The sequence below is a fragment of the Oncorhynchus mykiss genome, chromosome 12, assembly GCF_057628025.1.
Source record: "Oncorhynchus mykiss isolate SJ-2025 chromosome 12, ASM5762802v1, whole genome shotgun sequence".
NCBI lineage: Eukaryota > Metazoa > Chordata > Actinopteri > Salmoniformes > Salmonidae > Oncorhynchus > Oncorhynchus mykiss.
In genome coordinates, this window is record NC_143033.1 from 82,589,784 (window position 1) to 82,613,562 (window position 23,779).

At 46.8% G+C, this 23,779-nt stretch overlaps 1 protein-coding gene across 12 annotated transcripts in view; it reads right to left on the bottom strand.

Annotated features, from left to right (window-relative positions):
- LOC110538980 (caskin-2) overlaps positions 1-23,779 on the bottom strand; it is an 87,536-nt gene that overhangs the window by 4,738 nt on the left and 59,019 nt on the right. Inside the window, exons 7-17 of one of the 12 annotated variants that reach the window (XM_090193712.1) lie at positions 20,791-20,921; positions 12,944-13,052; positions 12,593-12,701; positions 10,566-10,651; positions 4,514-4,631; positions 2,546-2,722; positions 2,225-2,302; positions 1,417-1,550; positions 1,144-1,207; positions 889-995; positions 55-267 (exon numbers count right to left, since the gene is read on the bottom strand). In XM_090193712.1, the coding sequence (XP_090049838.1) occupies positions 55-267; positions 889-995; positions 1,144-1,207; positions 1,417-1,550; positions 2,225-2,302; positions 2,546-2,722; positions 4,514-4,631; positions 10,566-10,651; positions 12,593-12,701; positions 12,944-13,052; positions 20,791-20,921 (1,326 nt within the window). Of the gene's footprint in view, positions 1-54; positions 268-888; positions 996-1,143; positions 1,208-1,416; positions 1,554-2,224; positions 2,303-2,545; positions 2,723-4,513; positions 4,632-10,565; positions 10,661-12,592; positions 12,702-12,943; positions 13,053-20,790; positions 20,922-23,779 lie in introns of all 12 variants that reach the window. The other 11 variants (XM_036938616.2, XM_036938615.2, XM_090193711.1 and 8 more) reach the window with 11 other exon arrangements.

Below are 23,779 nucleotides of genomic sequence, written 5' to 3' on the forward strand. Positions count from 1 at the left end.
ACTTGCACACAAAGGCAGACAGGCAGACAGACACAGGCATCAGTAAGACCTTACCGGGATATATTCAGGCAGCCACTCGGGGATGCTGAGGTTTCCTATCTCGATTGAGATCTTCTTGCGGTGGCCTGGCTTGGTGACGCCGATGGCCGTCAGGTCCTCTGGGGTCATCCTGCTGATGGTGGGGACGTCGTAGCCGGCCGCGATGAAGTTCCCAGTGTACTGCTCCAACTGGAAGTCACATAGCCACTGGTAGATGGCCTCTGCATCCTACACCAGAGGGGAGGGGTTGAGTTACACATTAACATCAACTACTGGCCTATTCACTGTCCTACTGTCTTTTAATAGATACATGTATTTCACTGTGGCATACAGAGTACACAGAAATATACATTCATGAGTTGTAATGTGTGGCAAACATGGACAATATTTCCTGGCCTGGCCTGTGTCTGTCCTGTCCTGTGTCTGGCCTGTGTCTGTCCTGTGTCTGGCCTGTGTCTGGCCTGTGTCTGGCCTGTGTCTGTCCTGTCCTGTGTCTGGCCTGTGTCTGTCCTGTCCTGTGTCTGGCCTGTGTCTGTCCTGTGTCTGGCCTGTGTCTGTCCTGTGTCTGGCCTGTGTCTGTCCTGTGTCTGGCCTGTGTCTGTCCTGTGTCTGGCCTGTGTCTGTCCTGTGTCTGTCCTGTCCTGTGTCTGGCCTGTGTCTGTCCTGTGTCTGGCCTGTCCTGTGCCTGGCTAGTGCCTGGCCTGTGTCTGTCCTGTGTCTGTCCTGTGTCTGGCCTGTGTCTGGCCTGTGTCTGACCTGTCCTGTGCCTGGCTAGTGCCTGGCCTGTGTCTGTCCTGTCCTGTGCCTGGCTAGTGCCTGGCCTGTGTCTGTCCTGTGTCTGAGTCTCACCTTGCCCTCCAGTAGCTGCTGAGGACGTACAAACTGTGGGGAGACAAACTGCTGTTCCCCTGGTCTCAGTATGTTCACCATCGGCCTCCGAGGAGCACCCAGAACCACTAGACAAGAAAACACACACTGGAGAGTTAAATGAATGGTGCTCAGGATGTTTTCTACCAATAAGCACAAATCAAACTAGAAAGGTGAAGTTTCAGGAGAAATGTTGTGGTACGTAACAGTAATGAGAGAAATGGCTGGTATTCCTACCTGCAGTCAGGTCAGGCTGTTTATTGGGGACTGGTTGCCCTGAGTCACCAGCAGAGGGGGCTGGCTGCACATCAAAACAGCACAAGACAAGTTACAGAGAGCACAGGAATAAACTATCTGTTGCCTGGCACTACATACAAAGACAGTAAATTACAATATCACATTTCCTCTGTTCATAGCTGTGAGTAAGGTTTTCAATTCTTTTAGCATTGTTATCTATCTCAATAAGACTAGCCAGGATAAATAAAGCTGAAATAACAATTGGTCCAGTACTTTGGCTGTGTCTGGGAGTGCGGTGGTCTGGTGGTGTTGTCCGTTGAGGGCAGTGTTACTCTCTGTGCTCTGTCCACTCCCAGCACTACGGGTGCTGCCCACACTGCCCGTACTCCCTACACTGTTCCTGTCACCTGCTAGATAGGACCACAGGAGAGGAGGATGGAGAGAAAGAGAGATAGAAATGAGGGACGTTAAAGACAACCGTGGTGGCTGGACAGCGAGAGGGAGAGCAAAATGAGGTACCTCCCCCCTGTGTCCTTCCAGAGCTCACGTCAACACAGTCACACACACATCCACATGATTCTAACTGAAGCTGGCAGAGGATGGCAGAGGCTGGACCCTGTCACTGAGCCAGCCAAGTCATCACAGATCAGGGGGGGTGGCACAGGCCAGGACAGGATGTCATTTGCTGCCAAACGAAGCCAAGGGAGATGGTTGCATGGTGGAGCGGAGCTGCAGGCATAGAGCAACAACAGCCAAGGGTACAGAACTACAGATCTATAGGGGTAAACTACAACTACAGTCCTGCAGTAGGACAGATGAAAGGTCATCCACAATGGAAAATTCCTACAGAGGAGTACACAGGGCACCCATTAAGCTTGCAGTGTCCTGTAGACTGTTGAAATTGTCACTTTTTTTTGGTCACTGGAACAGAGGTTTCCTGGTGGTCCCATCTTGTGGCAGCAGGGAGAACAGCAGGAGCTATGGGAAGCTCAGTTTGAAGCTGGCACATGACAAAGGTAGAGCATGGGGACAGAGCATGGGGACAGCTATTGTCATGGGGGGACAGTGGAGGGACTCTTACCCGCGGTGTGTGAGTTCCTGAGCACCCAGATGTCCTCCAGGGGACAACCAGGCTGAGAGAGGCTGCTGGGAGGCCGACCTATCAGACATAACAACACTGTTGGGCCATGGGGGTACCATGGTCCACGGAGCAGCACTGGGGATTGGCTGGGCCTGAGCATGAGAGGGGTTTAGAGGGGGCGAACATAGGTGTCCTTGTGGCCTCACCACGGTTCACAGTGGTGGGGGAGTTGTCTGCCTGGTTAGGGGGCTGAGTACCGTATACAAGTTTCAATGTGCGTCTGTCCTCTGAGTGCATGTATAAGGGTGTGTGTGTATATACCTGGGTTGGCGCTGAGGCCGATGGCGTGGGGGAGGGCCATGTGGGGATTGTTGGGGGTGTACAGTGTGTAGGAGTCGTCGGTCTGGGGGGCTGAGCTCAGGCTGGAGGAGTGGGGGGCTCTGGAGAGGAGCTGGTGGCGCTGGGTGGGCAGAGAGGCGTGCCGGGACAGGGTGCCCCCTACAGGGTCAAACAGGTAGGACACAGACAGAGAGGAGGTTAACGCAAGCTGATGGTTAGAGGTGGAAATGACATGGTATGGATGGAGAGACGCTGAGAAAAGAGGAGGAAGAGAGAAAAATAGAAGCAAGGGATGGATTGAAAGCATGAGGGATTAGTCCAACCAAGGCAGTCTGGGAAATGGGGTGTTCTCTGGAGGGGCCAACCTGTAATGAAGAGGGGCCACCACTGCTCTTCCAATGCAGTGATGTATAGCGATACAACCTATCAGTGTGTGTGTGTGTGTGTGTGTGTGTGGGGGGGGGGGGGGGGGGGGGGGGGAGCCAAGGGAGAAACAGTTCCTTCAGGAAGTATTCATAGCTCTTGACTTATTACACATTTTGTTGCGTCACAGCCTAAATTCAAAATTTATTCTATAGATTTTTTTATATATTTTTTTAACTCACCCATCTATAGACAATACCACATAACGGCATACAGAAATATATCATTTACATAAATATTCACACCCCTGAGTCAATACATGTTTGGCAGTGATTACAGCTGTGAGTCTTTCTGGGGAAGTCTCTAAGAGCTTTGCACACCTGGATTGTACAATATCTGCAATATAAATATAAACTTCTTCATGCTCTGTCAAGTTGGTTGTTGATCATTGCTAGACAGCCATTGTCATACCTTAGATTGTCAAGACAATTTAAGTCACAACTGTAACTAGGTCACTCAATGTCTGCTTTTATTTTTAACACCCAACTACCAATAGGTTCTCTTCTTTGCGAGGCACAGGAAAACCTCCCTGGTCTTTGTGGTTGTATCTGTGCTTGATATTCACTACTTGACTGAGGGACCTTACAGATAATAAAAATCATGTTAACACTATTTTCGAACACAGAGTGAGTCCATGCAACTTATTTGTGACTTGTTAAGCATAGTTTACATCTGTACGTATTCAGGCTTGCCATAACAAAAGGGGTTGAATACATTTCAACTTTTCATTTTCTATTCATTTGTAAAGACTTAATTCCACTTTGACATTATGGGGTATTGTGTGTAGATCAGTGACACAACATTTCAATGTAATATTTTTTTTAAATTCAGGCTGTAACAATAAAATGTGGAAAAAGTAACGGGGTGTGAGTACTTTCTGAAGGTACAGTAGGTGCAGAGGGACAATTTAAGATGGGTCTCCCGTTCCCCTGATCTTTTGTTGTGGTGACAGATTTGCAGAGAAGACAGAAACCTGTCATTTTTCACTTGAGCTGAGCTGCTCCCTGTTCTGTCAAAGCGGCTCTGTGAGTGTCACCACGCCAACCTGCACATCAAAGAGGTGGTGTGGGGCGGATTATCTTCTTCTGTGGTGTTAGGTAGGTAACTGACACCTTCTGTTAATCTAACCGGTATTAGAGGTAGACTGCTTGGGTAAGGGTGGGAGTTTTTACAAAATGTAAAATAGCAGATGACTCCTGCAGTTCCAAGCCATTTCCCTTTCCATTTCTGACTTAATCCTGCATTGTGAGTGTGCTGACATGTCTGGGAGATGAGTGAGTTAGTGAGTGTGTGAGTGAGTGAGTGAGTGTGTGTGTGTGTCTGTGTATGTGTTGATGTTCCGACATGCCGGCAGCTGACTCAACAACCTACGAATCCTCCGTTTGCTGCGGGTGCCACGGTTACGCAATGAAAGAGGCAAAGGTCAGAGGGCTCTCTCTCTTTGCCCATTGCTTTCCGATGGGAGTGGGGAATGGCTAATGATTGCACTGAACTTACAGGGTGTGTGTGTGTGTGTGTGTGACTGACCTGAGCGTCTGCTGATGACCTCCACAATGTTCGGGGGGAAGTAGCCAACCCGGTCGGTGCCCCTCTGGCTGTCGTGGATGTGCCCCTTCCAGCGCCCGTCCATGTGCTGCTCTAGGACCTGCCAGGCAGCCAATCAAAACAAACATTAAGACAGATCTAAACCAATCAGAATCTGTGAGATTCTATAACATCGTGGTGTTATTTCCACTGTTTATGTACGTGTGTGTAGGAGTGTACCTGACCTGAAGTGTGCAGTTCTGGGACAATGACAGAAAGTACATGTTCCAACTTGAAACACATTCTACGTGTTAACAACTTCATCTGTGTATCTATGTCTCTGTATGGTTTGTTTTCATAATGTCAAAGATGTTTTACATAAGTTGGGAGGGTGGTACAAAAGCAGCGCCACAGCCCTGAGATCAACTGTAGTACAATAACAAACCGAGGGAGAGAACCAAAAGGTCAAGCACATGAACAGATGATGACAGTAGTCATATGTTTCTGATCATGTTCCATTTGTCCACGTGAGCTGCTAAAACCCAGGCCATTGTCTCTGCTCCCTAATTTAGCAGCCTTAGTCAGAGGATACAAGCCAAGGGACAGGGTTAGGGGGCTGAAGGTTTGGGGGAGAAGAGGGGTGTTGGGTTGTGAGTCTGGTAGAAGATGTGGGTAGAGGGGGAAATAGCATGTACTGAATGGGCAGGTTGGCAGCTAAAGAAAAATACGTTTAAATTAATTGACCCGTCCAAGTTGGCAAAACATATTTTTCTAAAGGCCTAAACTAGCTAAAGGCACAAGTACAATGCATTGTTTTCAATGATAAAAACCCTGCAGGCTCCGACGCCTCGCTCAATTAGAACGTCTTTATTTTTGCTTTTTATCGCTGGTGATGTAGTCACACAAAATGACTTATTTCTTTGTAATTATTCACTTTTTTCCCGAGCGGATTTGAAATGGAAGATGTAGCTAAGATTTGAGGCTTTACCCTACATGCTAAATTAGACCAATTCATCCACTTACGGAAACACAACATCGCTATCAGCCTGTCCAATCCTCTTCACCCGCCTTGCTCTGCCTCACCACTTTTTGCGATTTGGTTCGGCACCAGTCTCCACTAAGAAGTCAGCTAACCTTTTGCCCAATATCTAACATGTACATGTGTGTGTGTGTGAGGTGTGGAAAGGCTAGTTGAAGGGAGAGGTGGATGGCCTGAGGGCAAGGTTTATGAATTGTTTCTCTCTGGTATTGAAGCAACCCCCACAGCAGCAGAATAGGCTGACACACCCCCAAGAAGAAAAACAGGCCAGGGTTCATGAGACGATGTGTGTGTGTGTGTGTGTGTCTGTGTGTGTGTGTGTGTGAAACAGTAGTAGTAGTAGAGTCATTTCTGAGTGGGAGTGATGGATGAATACCAGGGCCTGTCCCTACCAGTCTCTCTCTCTGGGCTCAAAGAGAGCCATCCTTCAGATATATACTCTCTCCCTATAAACTAGTTCCCCCTCAGGAATTTGGATAGTGAAGTTCACCTGTTGTGCACTATACCCCTAAGGATCTACTGGACCTTGAACTGATAGATGACATGTACGTCAGGTTCAGTACAGTGAACTGATAGATGACATGTACATCAGGTTCAGTACAGTGAACTGATAGATGACATGTAGGTCAGGTTACAGTGAACTGATAGATGACATGTACATCAGGTTCAGTACAGTGAACTGATAGATGACATGTAGGTCAGGTTCAGTACAGTGAACTGATAGATGACATGTACATCAGGTTCAGTACAGTGAACTGATAGATGACATGTACATCAGGTTCAGTACAGTGAACTTGAACTGATAGATGACATGTAGGTCAGGTTCAGTACAGTGAACTGATAGATGACATGTACGTCAGGTTCAGTACAGTGAACTGATAGATGACATGTAGGTCAGGTTCAGTACAGTGAACTGATAGATGACATGTAGATCAGGTTCAGTACAGTGAACTGATAGATGACATGTAGGTCAGGTTCAGTACAGTGAACTTGAACTGATAGATGACATGTAGGTCAGGTTCAGTACAGTGAACTGATAGATGACATATACATCAGGTTCAGTACAGTGAACTGATAGATGACATGTAGGTCAGGTTCAGTACAGTGAACTGATAGATGACATGTACATCAGGTTCAGTACAGTGAACTGATAGATGACATGTACATCAGGTTCAGTAGAGTGAACTGATAGATGACATGTAGGTCAGGTTCAGTACAGTGAACTGATAGATGACATGTAAATCAGGTTCAGTACAGTGAACTGATAGATGACATGTAGGTCAGGTTCAGTACAGTGAACTGATAGATGACATGTAGATCAGGTTCAGTACAGTGAACTGATAGATGACATGTACATCAGGTTCAGTACAGTGAACTGATAGATGACATGTAGGTCAGGTTCAGTACAGTGAACTGATAGATGACATGTACATCAGGTTCAGTACAGTGAACTGATAGATGACATGTAGGTCAGGTTCAGTACAGTGAACTGATAGATGACATGTACATCAGGTTCAGTACAGTGAACTGATAGATGACATGTAGGTCAGGTTACAGTGAACTGATAGATGACATGTACATCAGGTTCAGTACAGTGAACTGATAGATGACATGTAGGTCAGGTTCAGTACAGTGAACTGATAGATGACATGTACATCAGGTTCAGTACAGTGAACTGATAGATGACATGTAGGTCAGGTTCAGTACAGTGAACTGATAGATGACATGTACATCAGGTTCAGTACAGTGAACTGATAGATGACATGTTGGTCAGGTTCAGTACAGTGAACTGATAGATGACATGTACATCAGGTTCAGTACAGTGAACTGATAGATGACATGTACATCAGGTTCAGTACAGTGCCTAGTGATGGTCTCTACATCCTGTCACAGTCTACACATTTTGCTGCCTTACAATTAACTCTGGGGCGTAAAGACACACAATCAAGACATCTTTTAAGTTAGATTTTTACATTTTTTAATTGAATAATTCTTATTTAACTTTGGGAATGTGGAGTAGTTTGTGTTGATCAGTAGGAACAAAATCAAATGTATTCCCCTTTGAGACAACATTTTAAGGCAGTAAAATGTGAAGACTGTGCAAGGGGTGTGTAGACTTTCACTAGTGACTATATGTGCTTTATGACTGATAGTAAGTTGATCACATCAAGTAGTGTGATCAATGGACCCATTCATGGACTTGTTTACCGTCCTACAGTCTAGTGGTTTCCAAACCGTCCTACAGTCCAGTGGTTTCCAAACCGTCCTACAGTCCAGTGGTTTCCAAACCGTCCTACAGTCCAGTGGTTTCCAAACCGTACCTACAGTCCAGTGGTTTCCAAACCGTACCTACAGTCCAGTGGTTTCCAAACTGTCCTACAGTCCAGTGGTTTCCAAACCGTCCTACAGTCCAGTGGTTTCCAAACCGTCCTACAGTCCAGTGGTTTCCAAACCGTCCTACAGTCCAGTGGTTTCCAAACCGTCCTACAGTCCAGTGGTTTCCAAACCGTCCTACAGTCCAGTGGTTTCCAAACTGTCCTACAGTCCAGTGGTTTCCAAACCGTCCTACAGTCCAGTGGTTTCCAAACCGTCCTACAGTCCAGTGGTTTCCAAACCGTCCTATAGTCCAGTGGTTTCCAAACCGTCCTACAGTCTAGTGGTTTCCAAACCGTCCTACAGTCCAGTGGTTTCCAAACCGTCCTACAGTCCAGTGGTTTCCAAACTGTCCTACAGTCCAGTGGTTTCCAAACTGTCCTATAGTCCAGTGGTTTCCAAACTGTCCTACAGTCCAGTGGTTTCCAAACTGTCCTACAGTCCAGTGGTTTCCAAACCGTCCTACAGTCCAGTGGTTTCCAAACTGTCCTACAGTCCAGTGGTTTCCAAACCGTCCTACAGTCCAGTGGTTTCCAAACCGTCCTACAGTCCAGTGGTTTCCAAACCGTCCTACAGTCCAGTGGTTTCCAAACCGTCCTACAGTCCAGTGGTTTCCAAACCGTCCTACAGTCCAGTGGTTTCCAAACTGTCCTATAGTCCAGTGGTTTCCAAACTGTCCTATAGTCCAGTGGTTTCCAAACTGTCCTATAGTCCAGTGGTTTCCAAACTGTCCTATAGTCCAGTGGTTTCCAAACTGTTCTATAGTCCAGTGGTTTCCAAACTGTCCTATAGTCCAGTGGTTTCCAAACTGTCCTATAGTCCAGTGGTTTCCAAACTGTCCTATAGTCCAGTGGTTTCCAAACCGTCCTACAGTCCAGTGGTTTCCAAACTGTCCTATAGTCCAGTGGTTTCCAAACCGTCCTACAGTCCAGTGGTTTCCAAACCGTACCTACAGTCCAGTGGTTTCCAAACCGTCCTACAGTCCAGTGGTTTCCAAACCGTCCTACAGTCCAGTGGTTTCCAAACCGTCCTACAGTCCAGTGGTTTCCAAACCGTCCTACAGTCCAGTGGTTTCCAAACCGTCCTACAGTCCAGTGGTTTCCAAACCGTCCTACAGTCCAGTGGTTTCCAAACCGTCCTACAGTCCAGTGGTTTCCAAACCGTCCTACAGTCCAGTGGTTTCCAAACCGTCCTACAGACCAGTGGTTTCCAAACCGTCCTACAGTCCAGTGGTTTCCAAACCGTCCTACAGTCCAGTGGTTTCCAAACCGTCCTACAGTCCAGTGGTTTCCAAACCGTCCTACAGTCCAGTGGTTTCCAAACCGTCCTACAGTCCAGTGGTTTCCAAACCGTCCTACAGTCCAGTGGTTTCCAAACCGTCCTACAGTCCAGTGGTTTCCAAACCGTCCTACAGTCCAGTGGTTTCCAAACCGTCCTACAGTCCAGTGGTTTCCAAACCGTCCTACAGTCCAGTGGTTTCCAAACTGTCCTACAGTCCAGTGGTTTCCAAACCGTCCTACAGTCCAGTGGTTTCCAAACCGTCCTACAGTCCAGTGGTTTCCAAACCGTCCTACAGTCCAGTGGTTTCCAAACCGTCCTACAGTCCAGTGGTTTCCAAACCGTCCTACAGTCCAGTGGTTTCTAAACCGTCCTACAGTCCAGTGGTTTCTAAACCGTCCTACAGTCCAGTGGTTTCCAAACCGTCCTACAGTCCAGTGGTTTCCAAACCGTCCTACAGTCCAGTGGTTTCCAAACCGTCCTACAGTCCAGTGGTTTCCAAACCGTACCTACAGTCCAGTGGTTTCCAAACCGTCCTACAGTCCAGTGGTTTCCAAACCGTCCTACAGTCCAGTGGTTTCCAAACCGTCCTACAGTCCAGTGGTTTCCAAACCGTCCTACAGTCCAGTGGTTTCCAAACCGTCCTACAGTCCAGTGGTTTCTAAACCGTCCTACAGTCCAGTGGTTTCCAAACTGTCCTATAGTCCAGTGGTTTCCAAACTGTCCTATAGTCCAGTGGTTTCCAAACCGTCCTACAGTCCAGTGGTTTCCAAACTGTCCTACAGTCCAGTGGTTTCTAAACCGTCCTACAGTCCAGTGGTTTCCAAACCGTCCTACAGTCCAGTGGTTTCCAAACCGTCCTACAGTCCAGTGGTTTCCAAACCGTCCTACAGTCCAGTGGTTTCCAAACCGTCCTACAGTCCAGTGGTTTCCAAACCTATCCTCTGGGACCAGCAGACTTTTCACAATTTAGTTGTAGCCCTGAACTAGTTTACCAGAGTCACCTATTCAAGGGCTTGATGATTAGTTGACATGTTGAATCAGGTGTGCTAGCGGTGGAGTACTTCAACTACATGGAACAGCTGAAAATCACACATATCTACATACTGTGTCTACTGAATACTCATGAAGCCACCCGCACATAAACACTGCCAGCCTGTCTGCCTGCTTGCTACCAAAACACCTGTTAGAGAGGATGAGCCTGACAGTTCACAGGGAAAACACACCTGTCCTAACAGACAACATGGGGGCACGGTTGGGCACAGTGAGTGTGGGAACAACACTGCAATGCCAGCTGAGGCACATCTGAGGAGTTATAGACAGCAAATAGAGAGGGTTGTGTGTGTGTGTGTTCCTGCTGCCTACCATTATGACATCCCCGGCCCGGATGTTGAGAGCAGTGGGGTCGTGGATGTTCCAGTAGTCTTTCAGAGCTCTCACCTGCAGGACACCTGTTGCATCTGTGTGTGAGAAAGACAGAGAGGGGAGAAAGAGATATGTAGAGAGACAGGGGGGGGGGGCAGAGAGGGGAGAAAGAGATATGTAGAGAGAGATAGAGAGAGAGGGGAAAGAGAGGGGGGAAAGAGAGAGGAGAGAAAGAGGGGGACAGAGAGAGGAGAGAAAGAGAGAGAGGGGGACAGAGAAAGGAGAGAAAGAGAGAGAGGGGGACAGAGAGAGGGGGGGGGCAGAGAGGGGAGAAAGAGAGAGGGGGAAAGAGAGAGGTGGAAAGAGAGAGGAGAGAAAGAGGGGGACAGAGAGAGGAGAGAAAGAGAGAGAGTGGGACAGAGAGAAAGAGAGAGAGAGGAGAAAGAGAGACACACACAAAGTTAGTTCAGGGAATTGGTATGAACGAAGGCAGGAAGACAATACAGCCCAATGATTGATACATACTGACATGTACACCACTTTCAAATCACCTTAAGAGGATATACCCAGACGCCGCTACAATCCCAATGCCTTTTTAATTAGTCACATCCGGCACTGGTATGGAATGCAGTGACATCAAAGAGCAGAGTCAGTCAGTGCTGTATTCAGCTTCTGACTGGTTGGTACACATCAATAATTAATCCATGACGAGGAGGTGTGGTGGCTGATTGTGTTCTATTCACTCTGCTTTAAACACAGAGAGAACTTGATCATAACAGGAAGTCTTTCTCCACAACCTCCATGTTTGAAGCAGCAGTCTGCTGACTGAGGAAAACAAGTGCTCATTATGGCCTGAGTTCCCATTCTGCGAGAACCAGATCAAAAGACCCAGGCCTGCTGGATTACAGAGGAGATAGCACAAACAGCAGAGGTCCAAAACACAGTCTCATGCATGCGCACGTACACAGGGGTGGCACGCAACAATCACACACAAGCAAACAAACGCATAGGTCGCACACACACACGCATCCACACACACACACGTAGTCTTTTGGTTGTGTGCGTGCGTGTGTGTGTGTGTGAGCTGATAGGGTTATGTAACCTGTACTCCATGAGGTTAAACACAGCTGCTTGGTGAATTACAGCTTTGAGCATTTCATATCCCTCAGTCTCTCCTCTGGGCCTCTCTCGCTATAGGAACGTCTGCACTGGCTCTGTCTCAGTAGGTCTCCTCTCCCAACACACACACACACACACCCCTCTGAACACTCTGTCCTGCAGAACTCAAACTGCAAGAGAATGCAAGAGTCGCTTCACTACACTAAAGCACAAAGAAAGAAATCCGCTAGCAGGAATCTATGCTGACATTTTTTCCATTTTTGCAGCGAAATTGATTTTAACACACAAATACATTTAGGAACACAATAAAAGTATTTGAGAAATAGCGTTTTTATGATAAGAAATGACTAAAAGCGAAATAATAAAATGTTTTTGTGGTGTTCCATGCTCAAGCAAGTACAATGTCCTGTCAAATATTTTAGCCACTTAGGGGAGACAAACATTTTCAGCTGCCCCTTTAAGGGTAACAGTGAAACTGGCATGTCTGTCTGGGAGAGATGAGATTCTCCCGTGTCTCTTCACTAGCAGTTGAGTTGAGCGAGCTCAAACAAGCTAACATGAAAAACAACCTAGCATGGGAACAAAATGATTTCCATAGCCAAGAAACACAAGGACAAAGTCACTCAAGTAGACTCTATGGCTACACACTGCTAAAACAGCCAACATACTTAGAATATAACTACAGCAGCAATGTATACGCTATAAATCAAAACTCATACTTGACTTTTTCAGTTTGTGAGTAAAATGGTCGCACTGTAGAGCCCTGGTTCAAGGACAATAAAGCAGGCGGAAAACAGAATGAGAGATAAAGACTGCCAAAGAATGATACTTCATGGAATAATGTCTTCATGTGTTAACAACCATCTCCTGTCCCAGTGTATTCCAGTGATGACTGGTGCTCTGTTCACCTCGTAGGAGCTGCTTGATGTCCTTGCTGGCGTGGGAGGTGGTGAACTGGTTCACGATGTCCAGGGCTGTCTGGTTGTACGTGTTACGGATGTTCACGTCTATACCAGCCTGTCAAAACCACACACAACGTTATTGTCAATCAGATGTGCACTGAAACACAGCAGCACATTCAACATCAATGTTCTCAAGTCTAATGCAGTCAACGGCAATGTATTGTACAGCCTATTCAATAAAACACTTCACTTACAATGGACAACATGTTACCAACTGTTAGTTGAATGTGGAAGAATAGTGATTGAATCAGACTAGTTAAAGACTAAGTGAGGTTGATGTCCCTCCAGGTGTCTTACCTCTAGCAGCTGTCTGACCACCTCAGTCTTGCCGTAGAGGGCAGCCTCGTGCAGGGCAGTGCCAGCCTTAGTGGTCCTGTTGATGTCGATGCCCGCTTTCAGCAGCAACCTGAACCAGAGAGGAACAACACAGTACTACTTTAGTACAGATTCAAGTTTACAAAGGCTGTTAACTCCAGGGTGAATTGTAAAGGTTTCTGCGAGGCAGAGCCATGGATGGAGCCAGCAGGACCAGATGCCAGGACAGTATATTATGTCAATGGCAGTGTTACCGTGATCCACCGTAGCTAGTCTGCTCAACATCCCACTTCACATGAACTCACTTAGGTGCCAGGGGGAAATTTGGAGAATTCACACTCGATTCCAGCTGCACAGACACACACACTCAAATATCCTGGTAGTGAACAAGGCAGTTTACCCACTGTTCCTAGGCCGTCATTGAAAACAAGAATTTGTTCTTAACTGACTTGCCTAGTTAAATAAACGTTAAAATAAACACAACAGTAGATAAGTTCAACTTTAGGAATATTAGTGGGAATTTCAGAGCTCTCCTGGGAATGTACAGCATGGAAAGTTCACACACACACACACACACACACAAACACACACTAGGCAAGAGGAAGTGGGCATCCACACACGCCCATATGCAAAACGGTTTGGTAACTAACTACCGCAAACCCATAACCCCTGTCTTTCCATGGCATTCCTGCTCATCAGCCAAACCAGAACCATACCACAACATCTCACAATGACCTCTGTCACAATCACACCACTTATCTATAAGTGGTAACCCAAAATAACAATACAAGACTGATTCAGACAGTGACAGTGATTTGCATCATCAGTTTGCCTCACCACTCACTTTAGTAAATAAGGCACGCATCTAACAAGAAGTCACTTAGAGCGAGAGAGGGAGACAGAGAGAGAGAGAGAGGATTTTTTGGGGCTCAGTTGCCAAGCACAGAGCGATGACTCAGAAGACTGAGCCCTGGATTTTTAATGAATTTATTTGCAAATTATGGTGGAAAATAAGTATTTGGTCAATAACAAAAGTTTATCTCAATACTTTGTTATATACCCTTTGTTGGCAATGACAGAGGTCAAACGTTTTCTTTAAGTCTTCACAAGGTTTTCACACACTGTTGCTGGTATTTTGACCCGTTCCTCCATGCAGATCTCCTCTAGAGCAGTGATGTTTTGGGGCTGTTGCTGGGCAACACGGACTTTCAACTCCCTCCAAAGATTTTCTATGGGGTTGAGATCTGGAGACTGGCTAGGCCACTCCAGGACCTTGAAATGCTTCTTACGAAGCCACTCCTTCATTGCCCGGGCGGTGTGTTTGGGATCATTGTCATGCTGAAAGGCCCAGCCACGTTTCATCTTCAATGCCCTTGCTGATGGAAGGAGGTTTTCACTCAAAATCTCACGATACATGGCCCCATTCATTCTTTCCTTTACACGGATCAGTTGTCCTGGTCCCTTTGCAGAAAAACAGCCTCAAAGCATGATGTTTCCACCCCCATGCTTCACAGTAGGTATGGTGTTCTTTGGATGCAACTCAGCATTCTTTGTCCTCCAAACACGACGAGTTGAGTTTTTACCAAAAAGTAATATTTTGGCTTCATCTGACCATTTGACATTCTCCCAATCTTCTTCTAGATCATCCAAATGCTCTCTAGCAAACTTCAGACGGGCCTGGACACGTCTGGCACTGCACGATTTGAGTCCCTGGCGGCGTAGTGTGTTACTGATGGTAGGCTTTGTTACTTTGGTCCCAGCTCTCTGCAGGTCATTCACTAGGTTCTGGGATTTTTGCTCACCGTTCTTGTGATCATTTTGACCCCACGGGGTGAGATCTTGCGTGGAGCCCCAGATCGAGGGAAATTATCAGTGGTCTTGTATATCTTCCATTTCCTAATAATTGCTCCCACAGTTGATTTCTTCAAACCAAGCTGCTTACCTATTGCAGATTCAGTCTTCCCAGCCTGGTACAGGTCTACAATTTTGTTTCTGGTGTCCTTTGTCAGCTCTTTGGTCTTGTCCATAGTGGAGTTTGGAGTGTGACTGTTTGAGGTTGTGGACAGGTGTCTTTTATACTGATAACAAGTTCAAACAGATGCCATTAATACAGGTAACGAGTGGAGGACAAAGGAGCCTCTTAAAGAAGAAGTTACAGGTCTGTGAGAGCCAGAAATCTTGCTTGTTTGTAGGTGACCAAATACTTATTTTCCACCATAATTTGCAAATAAATTCATAAAAAATCCTACAATGTGATTTTCTGGATTTTTTTCCCTCATTTTGTCTGGCATAGTTGAAGTGTACCTATGATGAAAATTACCTTACCTGAATTGCCTCTCTCATCTTTTTAAGTGGGAGAACTTGCACAATTGGTGGCTGACTAAATACTTTTTTTGCCCCACTGTATAGAGACAGGGAGAGGAAGAATACCTCTCCCTTACTTGAACTTCATTATTCTCATCCTATTACAGATACTGTGCTTCAGCATCTCTCACTATCTCTTCCCATCTCCCCCCTCTCTCTGCCCTGTGGCTTCTAAGCCCCGGGGCAGTGTGCTCGTTTCATTTCTCCTTAGAAACACAAAGGGGGGCAGGCTCATCAAAGTCTCTCTATCCCTCTGCTTTGGCTGGATGCTGAAAGAGAGAGCCCTATCCTGTTCTCCTCTCCTCCTTTGGGGCCGCACTGACTCAATAACCCACTGTTCATATCCCCCCTTTAATATCTCTACTACATGGATGTCTATGTGGGGCCAAAGTGGTGGAACCATGGGACCGGTTACAGCATGTATTGTGGTGACATAACCGTGTGATTGGACCACAGGGCATTGTTATGGAGTCATATGGCCACTGGATCCCAGAAATCCTTGTGCCATGTTTGAATACACAGTTTCTCTCTTTCATTATCAATTGAAACCAATGAAAGCCTTGACTGTTTCTTTGGTAAGGTGGTTTGGACCAGGGAGGTGTGTCAGAGAAAGGGCAGACCACCACACCACAAATAGGACTCCTTAACACTAGAACTGCTAAGGCAGTCATTTTCACTGCTCATTCATGGTATTTATTACTCTGCCATTTAAGTCATGCCCCGCTCAGTCATTGACTTTTCGCAAATAACCCAGCGGGGCCTGCTCCACTCCTTCTCCCAACAGTGGGGCCTGCTCCACTCCTTCTCCCAACAGTGGGGCCTGCTCCACTCCTTCTCCTGACAGTGGGGCCTGCTCCACTCCTTCTCCCAACAGTGGGGCCTGCTCCACTCCTTCTCCCAACAGTGGGGCCTGCTCCACTCCTTCTCCCAACAGTGGGGCCTGCTCCACTCCTTCTCCCAACAGTGGGGCCTGCTCCACTCCTTCTCCCAACAGTGGGGCCTGCTCCACTCCTTCTCCCGACAGCGGGGCCTGCACCACTCCTTCTCCCGACAGCGGGGCCTGCACCACTCCTTCTCCCGACAGCGGGGCCTGCACCACTCCTTCTCCCGACAGCGGGGCCTGCTCCACTCCTTCTCCCGACAGCGGGGCCTGCTCCACTCCTTCTCCCGACAGTGGGGCCTGCACCACTCCTTCTCCCGACAGTGGGGCCTGCTCCACTCCTTCTCCCGACAGTGGGGCCTGCTCCACTCCTTCTCCCGACAGCGGGGCCTGCTCCACTCCTTCTCCCGACAGTTGAAGGCGCTGTCCGTTGATAATCGCCTCAATAACTGCCTCGAAACTGAACCTAAACTATACCGAAACTAATTTGACACCTAACAGAAACAATAAATGAAGTAAAGTATGATGGGGAAAATTGGGGAGGGAAAGCGAACGATGCATAATTATGTCATCACCAATTGTGAATGAAGAACAGGCCATTCAATTGTATTGATCTATTCTAATTAGAATCTTAAATGATAATGTACTCTAAATCATTCCACTGAATCACAGCAGTCTCATCAGTCTCTTCTGGGCTACTTGGAGCAGGCTACACCGTGAGAGCGTGCGTAATGAACATGCTGAACGGCTTTCAATATCTGGGAAAATATCTATATTGTGCAGAAGGTCAGTGTTGGAGACCTTACAGTGGCAAGGGGAGAAATGTCTCCATGGACAATTTCTTAACTTCACTGTCATTGGCGAACAATTTGCTTGTAAAGAAAACAAGTCTGGCTGGCACCATGAACAAAGTGAGACGGGAGCTCCCTACCTCTGCACAAAATAAGGCACCTGCACAGCTGTTGTACTCCTCAACAGTGCTGAAGAATGACAAGACAACGGAACACAAAGAGAAAACCGGAGGCTATTACGCACTACAACCAAACAAAGGTGTCAAAGTGTGTTAAAGCAAGTGACATTTATGAAGATTTAAGTCATGTCACACCCTGGTCTTAGTATTTTGTGTTTTCTTTATTATTTTGGTCAGGCCAGGGTGTGACATGGGTATTTATGTGGTGTGTTTTGTCTAGGGTTTTTTTTGTAGGTTATGGGATTGTGGTTTAGTGAAGTAGTCTAGGTAAGTCTATGGTTGCCTAGAGTGGTTCTCAATCAGAGGCAGGTGTTTATCGTTGTCTCTGATTGGGAACCATATTTAGGCAGCCATATTCTTTGAGTGTTTCATGGGTGATTGTTCCTGTCTCTGTTTGCACCAGATAGGGCTGGTTTGGTTTTTTCACGGTACGGTTAGTATTGTTCGTTATTATCTTTATTAAAGATGTATCGAAATAACCAAGCTGCAGTTTGGTCCTCCTCTCCTTCACCGGAAGAACCTTAACAAGTCAACTGTTAGAACCAGGGATAACAGCTAAATTAAATCAAACTGATGCCATTGAAGATGCACTCAATATACGCTCGAGCTGACAATAACTGACGATTTTTGACTGCTGTCATATCAACACTTACAGTTGAAGTCGGATGTTTACATACACCTTAGCCAAATACATTTAAACTCGGGTTTTCACAAGCCCTGTCTTAGGTCAGTTAGGATTTATTTGAACTTTTATTCCTTCATCACATTCCTAGTGGGTAAGATGTTTACATACACTCAATTAGTATTTGGTAGCATTTCCTTTAAATTGTTTAACTTGGGTCAAATGTTTTGGGTAGCCTTCCACAAGCTACCCACAATACGTTTTGTGAATTTTGGCCCATTCCTGACAGAGCTGGTGTAACTGAGTCAGGTTTGTAGGCCTCCTTTCTCGCACACGCTTTTTCAGTTCTGCCCACAAATTTTCCATAGGATTGAGGTCAGGGCTTTGTGATGGCCACTCCAATACCTTGACTCTGTTGTCCTTCAGTCATTTTGCCACAACTTTGGAAGTATGTTTGGGGACATTGTCCATTTGGAAGACCCATTTGTGACCAAGCTTTAACTTCTTGACTGATGTCTTGAGATGTTGCTTCAATATATATCCACATAATTTCCGCTCCTCATGATGCCATCTATTTTGAGAAGTGCACCAGGCCCTCCTGCAGCAAAGCACCCCCACAACAAGATGCTGCCACACCCGTGCTTCATGGTTGGGATGGTGTTCTTCGGCTTGCAAGCCACCCCCTTTTCCCTCCAAACATAACGATGGTCATTATGGCCAAACAGTTTTATTTTTGTTTCATCAGACCAGAGGACATTTCTCCAAATGTGCAGTTGCAAACCTTGGAACGGCTTTTTTTTAATGGGGGTTTGGAGTAGTGGCTTCTTCCTTGCTGAGCAGCCTTTCAGGTATGTCAATATAGGACTCGTTTTACTGTGGACATAGTTACTTTTGTGCCTGTTTCCTCCAGCATCTTCACAAGGTCCTTTGCTGTTGTTCTGGGATTGATTTGCACTTTTCGCACCAAAGTACGTTCATCTCTAGGAGACAGAACACGTCTTCTTCCTGAGCAGTATGACGGCTGCGTGGTCCCATGGTGTTTATACTTGCATACTATTGTTTATGCAGATGAACGTGGTACCTTCAGGCGTTTGGAAATTGGTCCCAAGGATGAACCAGACTTGTGGAGGTCTTGGCTGATTTCTTTGGATTTTCCAATGATGTCAAGAAAAGAGGCATGGAGTTTGAAGGTAGGTCTTGAAATACATCCACAGGTACATCTACAATTGACTCAAATGATGTCAATTAGCTTATCAAAAGCTTCTAAAGCCATGACATCATTTTCTGGAATTTTCCAAGCTGTTTAAAGGCACAGTCAACTTAGTGTATGTTAACTTCTGACCCACTGGAATTGTGATACAGTGAATTATAAGTTAAATAATCTGCCTGGAAACAATTGTTGGAAAAATGACTTGTGTCATGCACAAAGTAGATGTCCTAACTGACTTGCCAAAACTATAGTTTGTTAACAAGAAACTTGTTGAGTGGTTGAAAAACGGGTTTTAATGACTCCAACCTAAGTGTATGTAAACTTCTGACTTCAACTGTATATTGATTATAATGCCACTGTTGCTTTTCCCTCGAGTTTCACTATTTATCAGGGCCACCTCACGCTTATAATGATGTTTAGGTTACTGATGTTTCCATCATTTGACCGTGCATATTGGTGGTTGGGGTATGTTTTGTGTACTTAGAAAAAGAAGCTGTTACCGCGTCCAACACATACACTTTCATAGTTGTAACAACTCCACTAAGAACATTTCTTGAACACTTGAATTATTATTTTTTTAAATGTGAGTATAGTGTACAGTAACATATACTAATGAAAATGCTATGGAGTTCTTTGAAATAAAATAAAAATGGTATTCTAATGTTACCCAAGTCCGTCATAAACACAACCAAATTATTATGTTTGCGACAGCATATATAAAAAGTATGAATTACACTGTTAGAATGTTGCAGTCAGAATGACTGCTCATTAGCTTGAAGGCGGGGTCCATCGAGGCCCAGCAGTTCTAGAGTTAACAGTCTGGTCCCAGCTACTACTGATAAATCAGCAGCCACATCTCACTGGCAGATCTGGGTCACATTGGCAGCACTGCAGCCTCACACCAGAGAGCCTCCCTCTCCGTCTCTCTCCAGTGTCTTTCTGCATATCCATCTCTCTCGCTCTCTCAGCCTGGTGACAGACTGCTGCAGCTGTCAGTGAAACATGGGAACAGGGCTGCAGAGTAGACTCCCTCCTCTTCCCCTTTATGGCAGGGCTCAGGGTGACCTGGGTGTCTGGTACTGGACTGTACCAGACAGACTCCGATGTAGGTCTCCATAGAGGTACTAGGGGATTGGGACTGTGGCCCCTGGTGGATTAGACATTGGACAGGCCGTTTTATAGCCTACCAGCTAGTCAGAGTAGAGATTGGGGTACTAAATATATGGCTAGATCCATTTGGGAGAGAGAATAAACACATACACACACCACAGTGTTCCAGAGCGAGGGTGTGGAGACAGAGCCATGTCTGATGGTTCTTGTCTTGTCCATAGTACCGTGGAGAGGAAGAGGAGGAGGGAAGGAGAGAGGGGCAGAGGGTAGACCCATGGGAACCATTTACTGTCCTGTTGAGTCTCCCAGCACACCAGTTCCAGATCAGTGACTGTGTTAACCCTGTCAGACCCCTGTCCACCTCAGAGTAGGTGTTCAATCACACAGAAAATGTACTGACCAACCATGATCAATCATAGCCTTTCATTTAGTATGGGACAAATTAGAGGAATGACAGGCAGAGGATTAAGACCCACAAGAAAATATCAATCTATCAATGGGCAGCGTACACACAAATCATTATGGTCTGAATCGCAGCCTGACAAACGTGTACACAAATCTGCATTAAAACTTGACATCATTGACATCAATGCATGATTTATACAACACTTATTACACAATACGAGTTTTGCGTACAAGTTCAGATTGTGAAAAACAATAGGAAGTCTCTTACCGGATGATGTCCTTGTGTCCGTTGCGTGCGGCGAGGTGCAGCGGAGTGTTAAAGCCTGAGTCTGCAGGTTCCTTACTATTACCCTCTAACAGAGCCACCACCATGTTACTGCTCAACAACAGCTGAGCAACCTGACAGGAGGAGGGAGGTCATAAAGCCATGGAGACAGAAGAGGAGAAAGGGAAATTGAAGGAGAGAAAGCGAGAGAAGAGAGAGAAGTGGGGGAGAAGAGAGAGAAGGGGGGAGAATAGAGAGAGAGAAGGGGGGAGAAGAGAGAGAGAGAGAGAGAAGGGGGGAGAAGAGAGAGAGAGAGAAGGGGGGAGAAGAGAGAGAGAGAGAAGAGAAGGGGGGAGAAGAGAGAGAGAGAAGAGAAGTGGGGAGAAGAGAGAGAGAGACAGAAGAGAAGGGGGGGAGAAGAGAGAGAGAGAGGAGAGAAGGGGGGGAAGAGGGAGGAGAGAAGGGGGGAGAAGAGAGAGGAGAGAAGGGGGGGAGAAGAGAGAGAGAGAAGGGAGGGAGAAGAGAGAGAGAGAAGAGAAGGGGGGGAGAAGAGAGAGAAGAGAAGGGGGGGAGAAGAGAGAGAGAGAGAAGAGAATGGGGGGAGAAGAGAGAGAGAGAGAAGAGAATGGGGGGAGAAGAGAGAGAGAGAAGGGGGGAGAAGAGAGAGAGAGAAGAGAAGGGGGGGAGAAGAGAGAGAGAGAAGAGAAGGGGGGGAGAAGAGAGAGAAGAGAAGCGGGGGAGAAGAGAGAGAAGAGAAGCGGGGGAGAAGAGAGAGAGAGAGAAGGGGGAGAAGAGAGAGAGAAGAGAAATGGGGGAGAAGAGAGAGAGAGAAGAGAAGGGGGGGGGAGAAGAGAGAGAAGAGAAGCGGGGGAGAAGAGAGAGAGAGAGAAGGGGGAGAAGAGAGAGAGAAGAGAAATGGGGGAGAAGAGAGAGAGAGAAGAGAAGGGGGGAGAAGAGAGAGAGAGAGAAGGGGGGAGAAGAGAGAGAGAGAAGGGGGAGAAGAGAGAGAGAGAAGAGAAGGGGGGAGAAGAGAGAGAGAGAAGAGAAGGGGGGGAGAAGAGAGAGAGAGAAGGGGGGAGAAGAGAGAGAGAGAAGGGGGGAGAAGAGAGAGAGAGAAGGGGGGAGAAGAGAGAGAGGGAAGAGAAGTGGGGGAGAAGAGAGAGAGGGAAGAGAAGTGGGGGAGAAGAGAGAGAGGGAAGAGAAGTGGGGGAGAAGAGAGAGAGGGAAGAGAAGTGGGGGAGAAGAGAGAGAGGGAAGAGAAGGGGGGAGAAGAGAGAGAGGGAAGAGAAGTGGGGGAGAAGAGAGAGAGGGAAGAGAAGGGGGGGAGAAGAGAGAGAGGGAAGAGAAGGGGGGGAGAAGAGAGAGAGGGAGAAGAGAAGGGGGGGAGAAGAGAGAGAGAGAGAGAGAAGAGAAGGGGGGAGAAGAGCGAGAGAGAGAGAGAAGAGAAGGGGGGGAGAAGAGAGAGAGAGAGAGAAGAGAAGGGGGGGAGAAGAGAGAGAGAGAGAAGAGAAGGGGGGGAGAAGAGAGAGAGAGAGAAGAGGGGGAGAAGAGAGAGAAGGGGGGGGGGGAAGAGAGAGAGAGAAGAGAGAGAAGGGGGGGAGAAGGAGGGGTGATAAAGAAAAGAAAGGGTGATGAGTGCAGGCTTCAACTGTTACCAACACATGTACATTTCATGCACTGTTAGGACAAGGGATAACAAACACACACAAGTTTGAAACCTTTAGGAGTCCTGTGATTTGACATGGGAGGACCCACAGGTGAGTGTGAGGTAAAACAGGAGTGACCCAGGGGCATACACAACCCCACACATCTGGCCCACACACTGGATAACACCTCAACACTCACTGACTGCTGCTGGGAGACTGGTCTGGGACAGAGGACAGGAGGAAACACAAAGGGACAGAGAGGGAAAAGGAGAGAGAGAAATAGAAATAGGGAGGGCCTCGCCACACCCTGGCACCCCAACACAGCAGCTGATGCCCATAAACACACACACACACACACACACACACACACACACACACACACACACACACACACACACACACACACACACACGGTGGAGCCAGTGTCAGCATTCTAAAGATATCCCATTCTAAATCAATCCTGGGGGACAATAGTTACAGGCTAACTCTCTCAAGTCTCATTTAACAAACACACAAGCACAAACAAAGCTGCCCAGCAAACCTTCCAGCAATAGAAGTTACAGACAGACTTGCCAATACTTCCTCTCTAGCCCACATCCAGATAAATAAGAATGAAAGACAAGGGGACTTTCCAGCCCAGTAGGAGAGGAGAGCAGCGTTCCCAATGAGTGTGTGTGTGTACTATTACTTCACCCTGGCTTGGTTCGGCTTCACACTGTCCTATCCAAACTAAACGCTGCTGCAGCACTATTTGGGACCAGGGACCTTGATTGAGGCAGCGCACAGAGTTTGAAATACACTCACATTAGCTTGGTGGTGTTTGAATGGCTATAGGAACTGACAAATTCATATACAAAGCTATTGTGCACTCAGGGAGAGAGAGATGTTAGTGAAATTGTCAAACTGGTTTAATGATGCAGGCTTAAACTGCCCAATTCACCATTAAGTCATAGTAACCAAATGTACATTTGAGATGGAGAGAGTGTGAATAACTGTGCTCAAGGGAGAGAGAAAGAGAGATTAGAGAGGGAGAGAGAGAAAGAGAGATTAGAGAGGGAGAAATGGAGAGTAGAGGGAGAGAGAGAAATGGGGAGCAGAGGGAGAGAGAGAAATGGAGAGTAGAGAGGGAGAGAGAGAAATGGAGAGTAGAGAGGGAGAGAGAGAAATGGAGAGTAGAGAGGGAGAGAGAAATGGAGAGTAGAGGGAGAGAGAGAAATGGAGAGTAGAGGGAGAGAGAGAAATGGAGAGTAGAGGGAGAGAGAGAAAAGGAGAGTAGAGGGAGAGAGAGAAAAGGAGAGTAGAGGGAGAGAGAGAAAAGGAGAGTAGAGGGAGAGAAAGAAATGGGG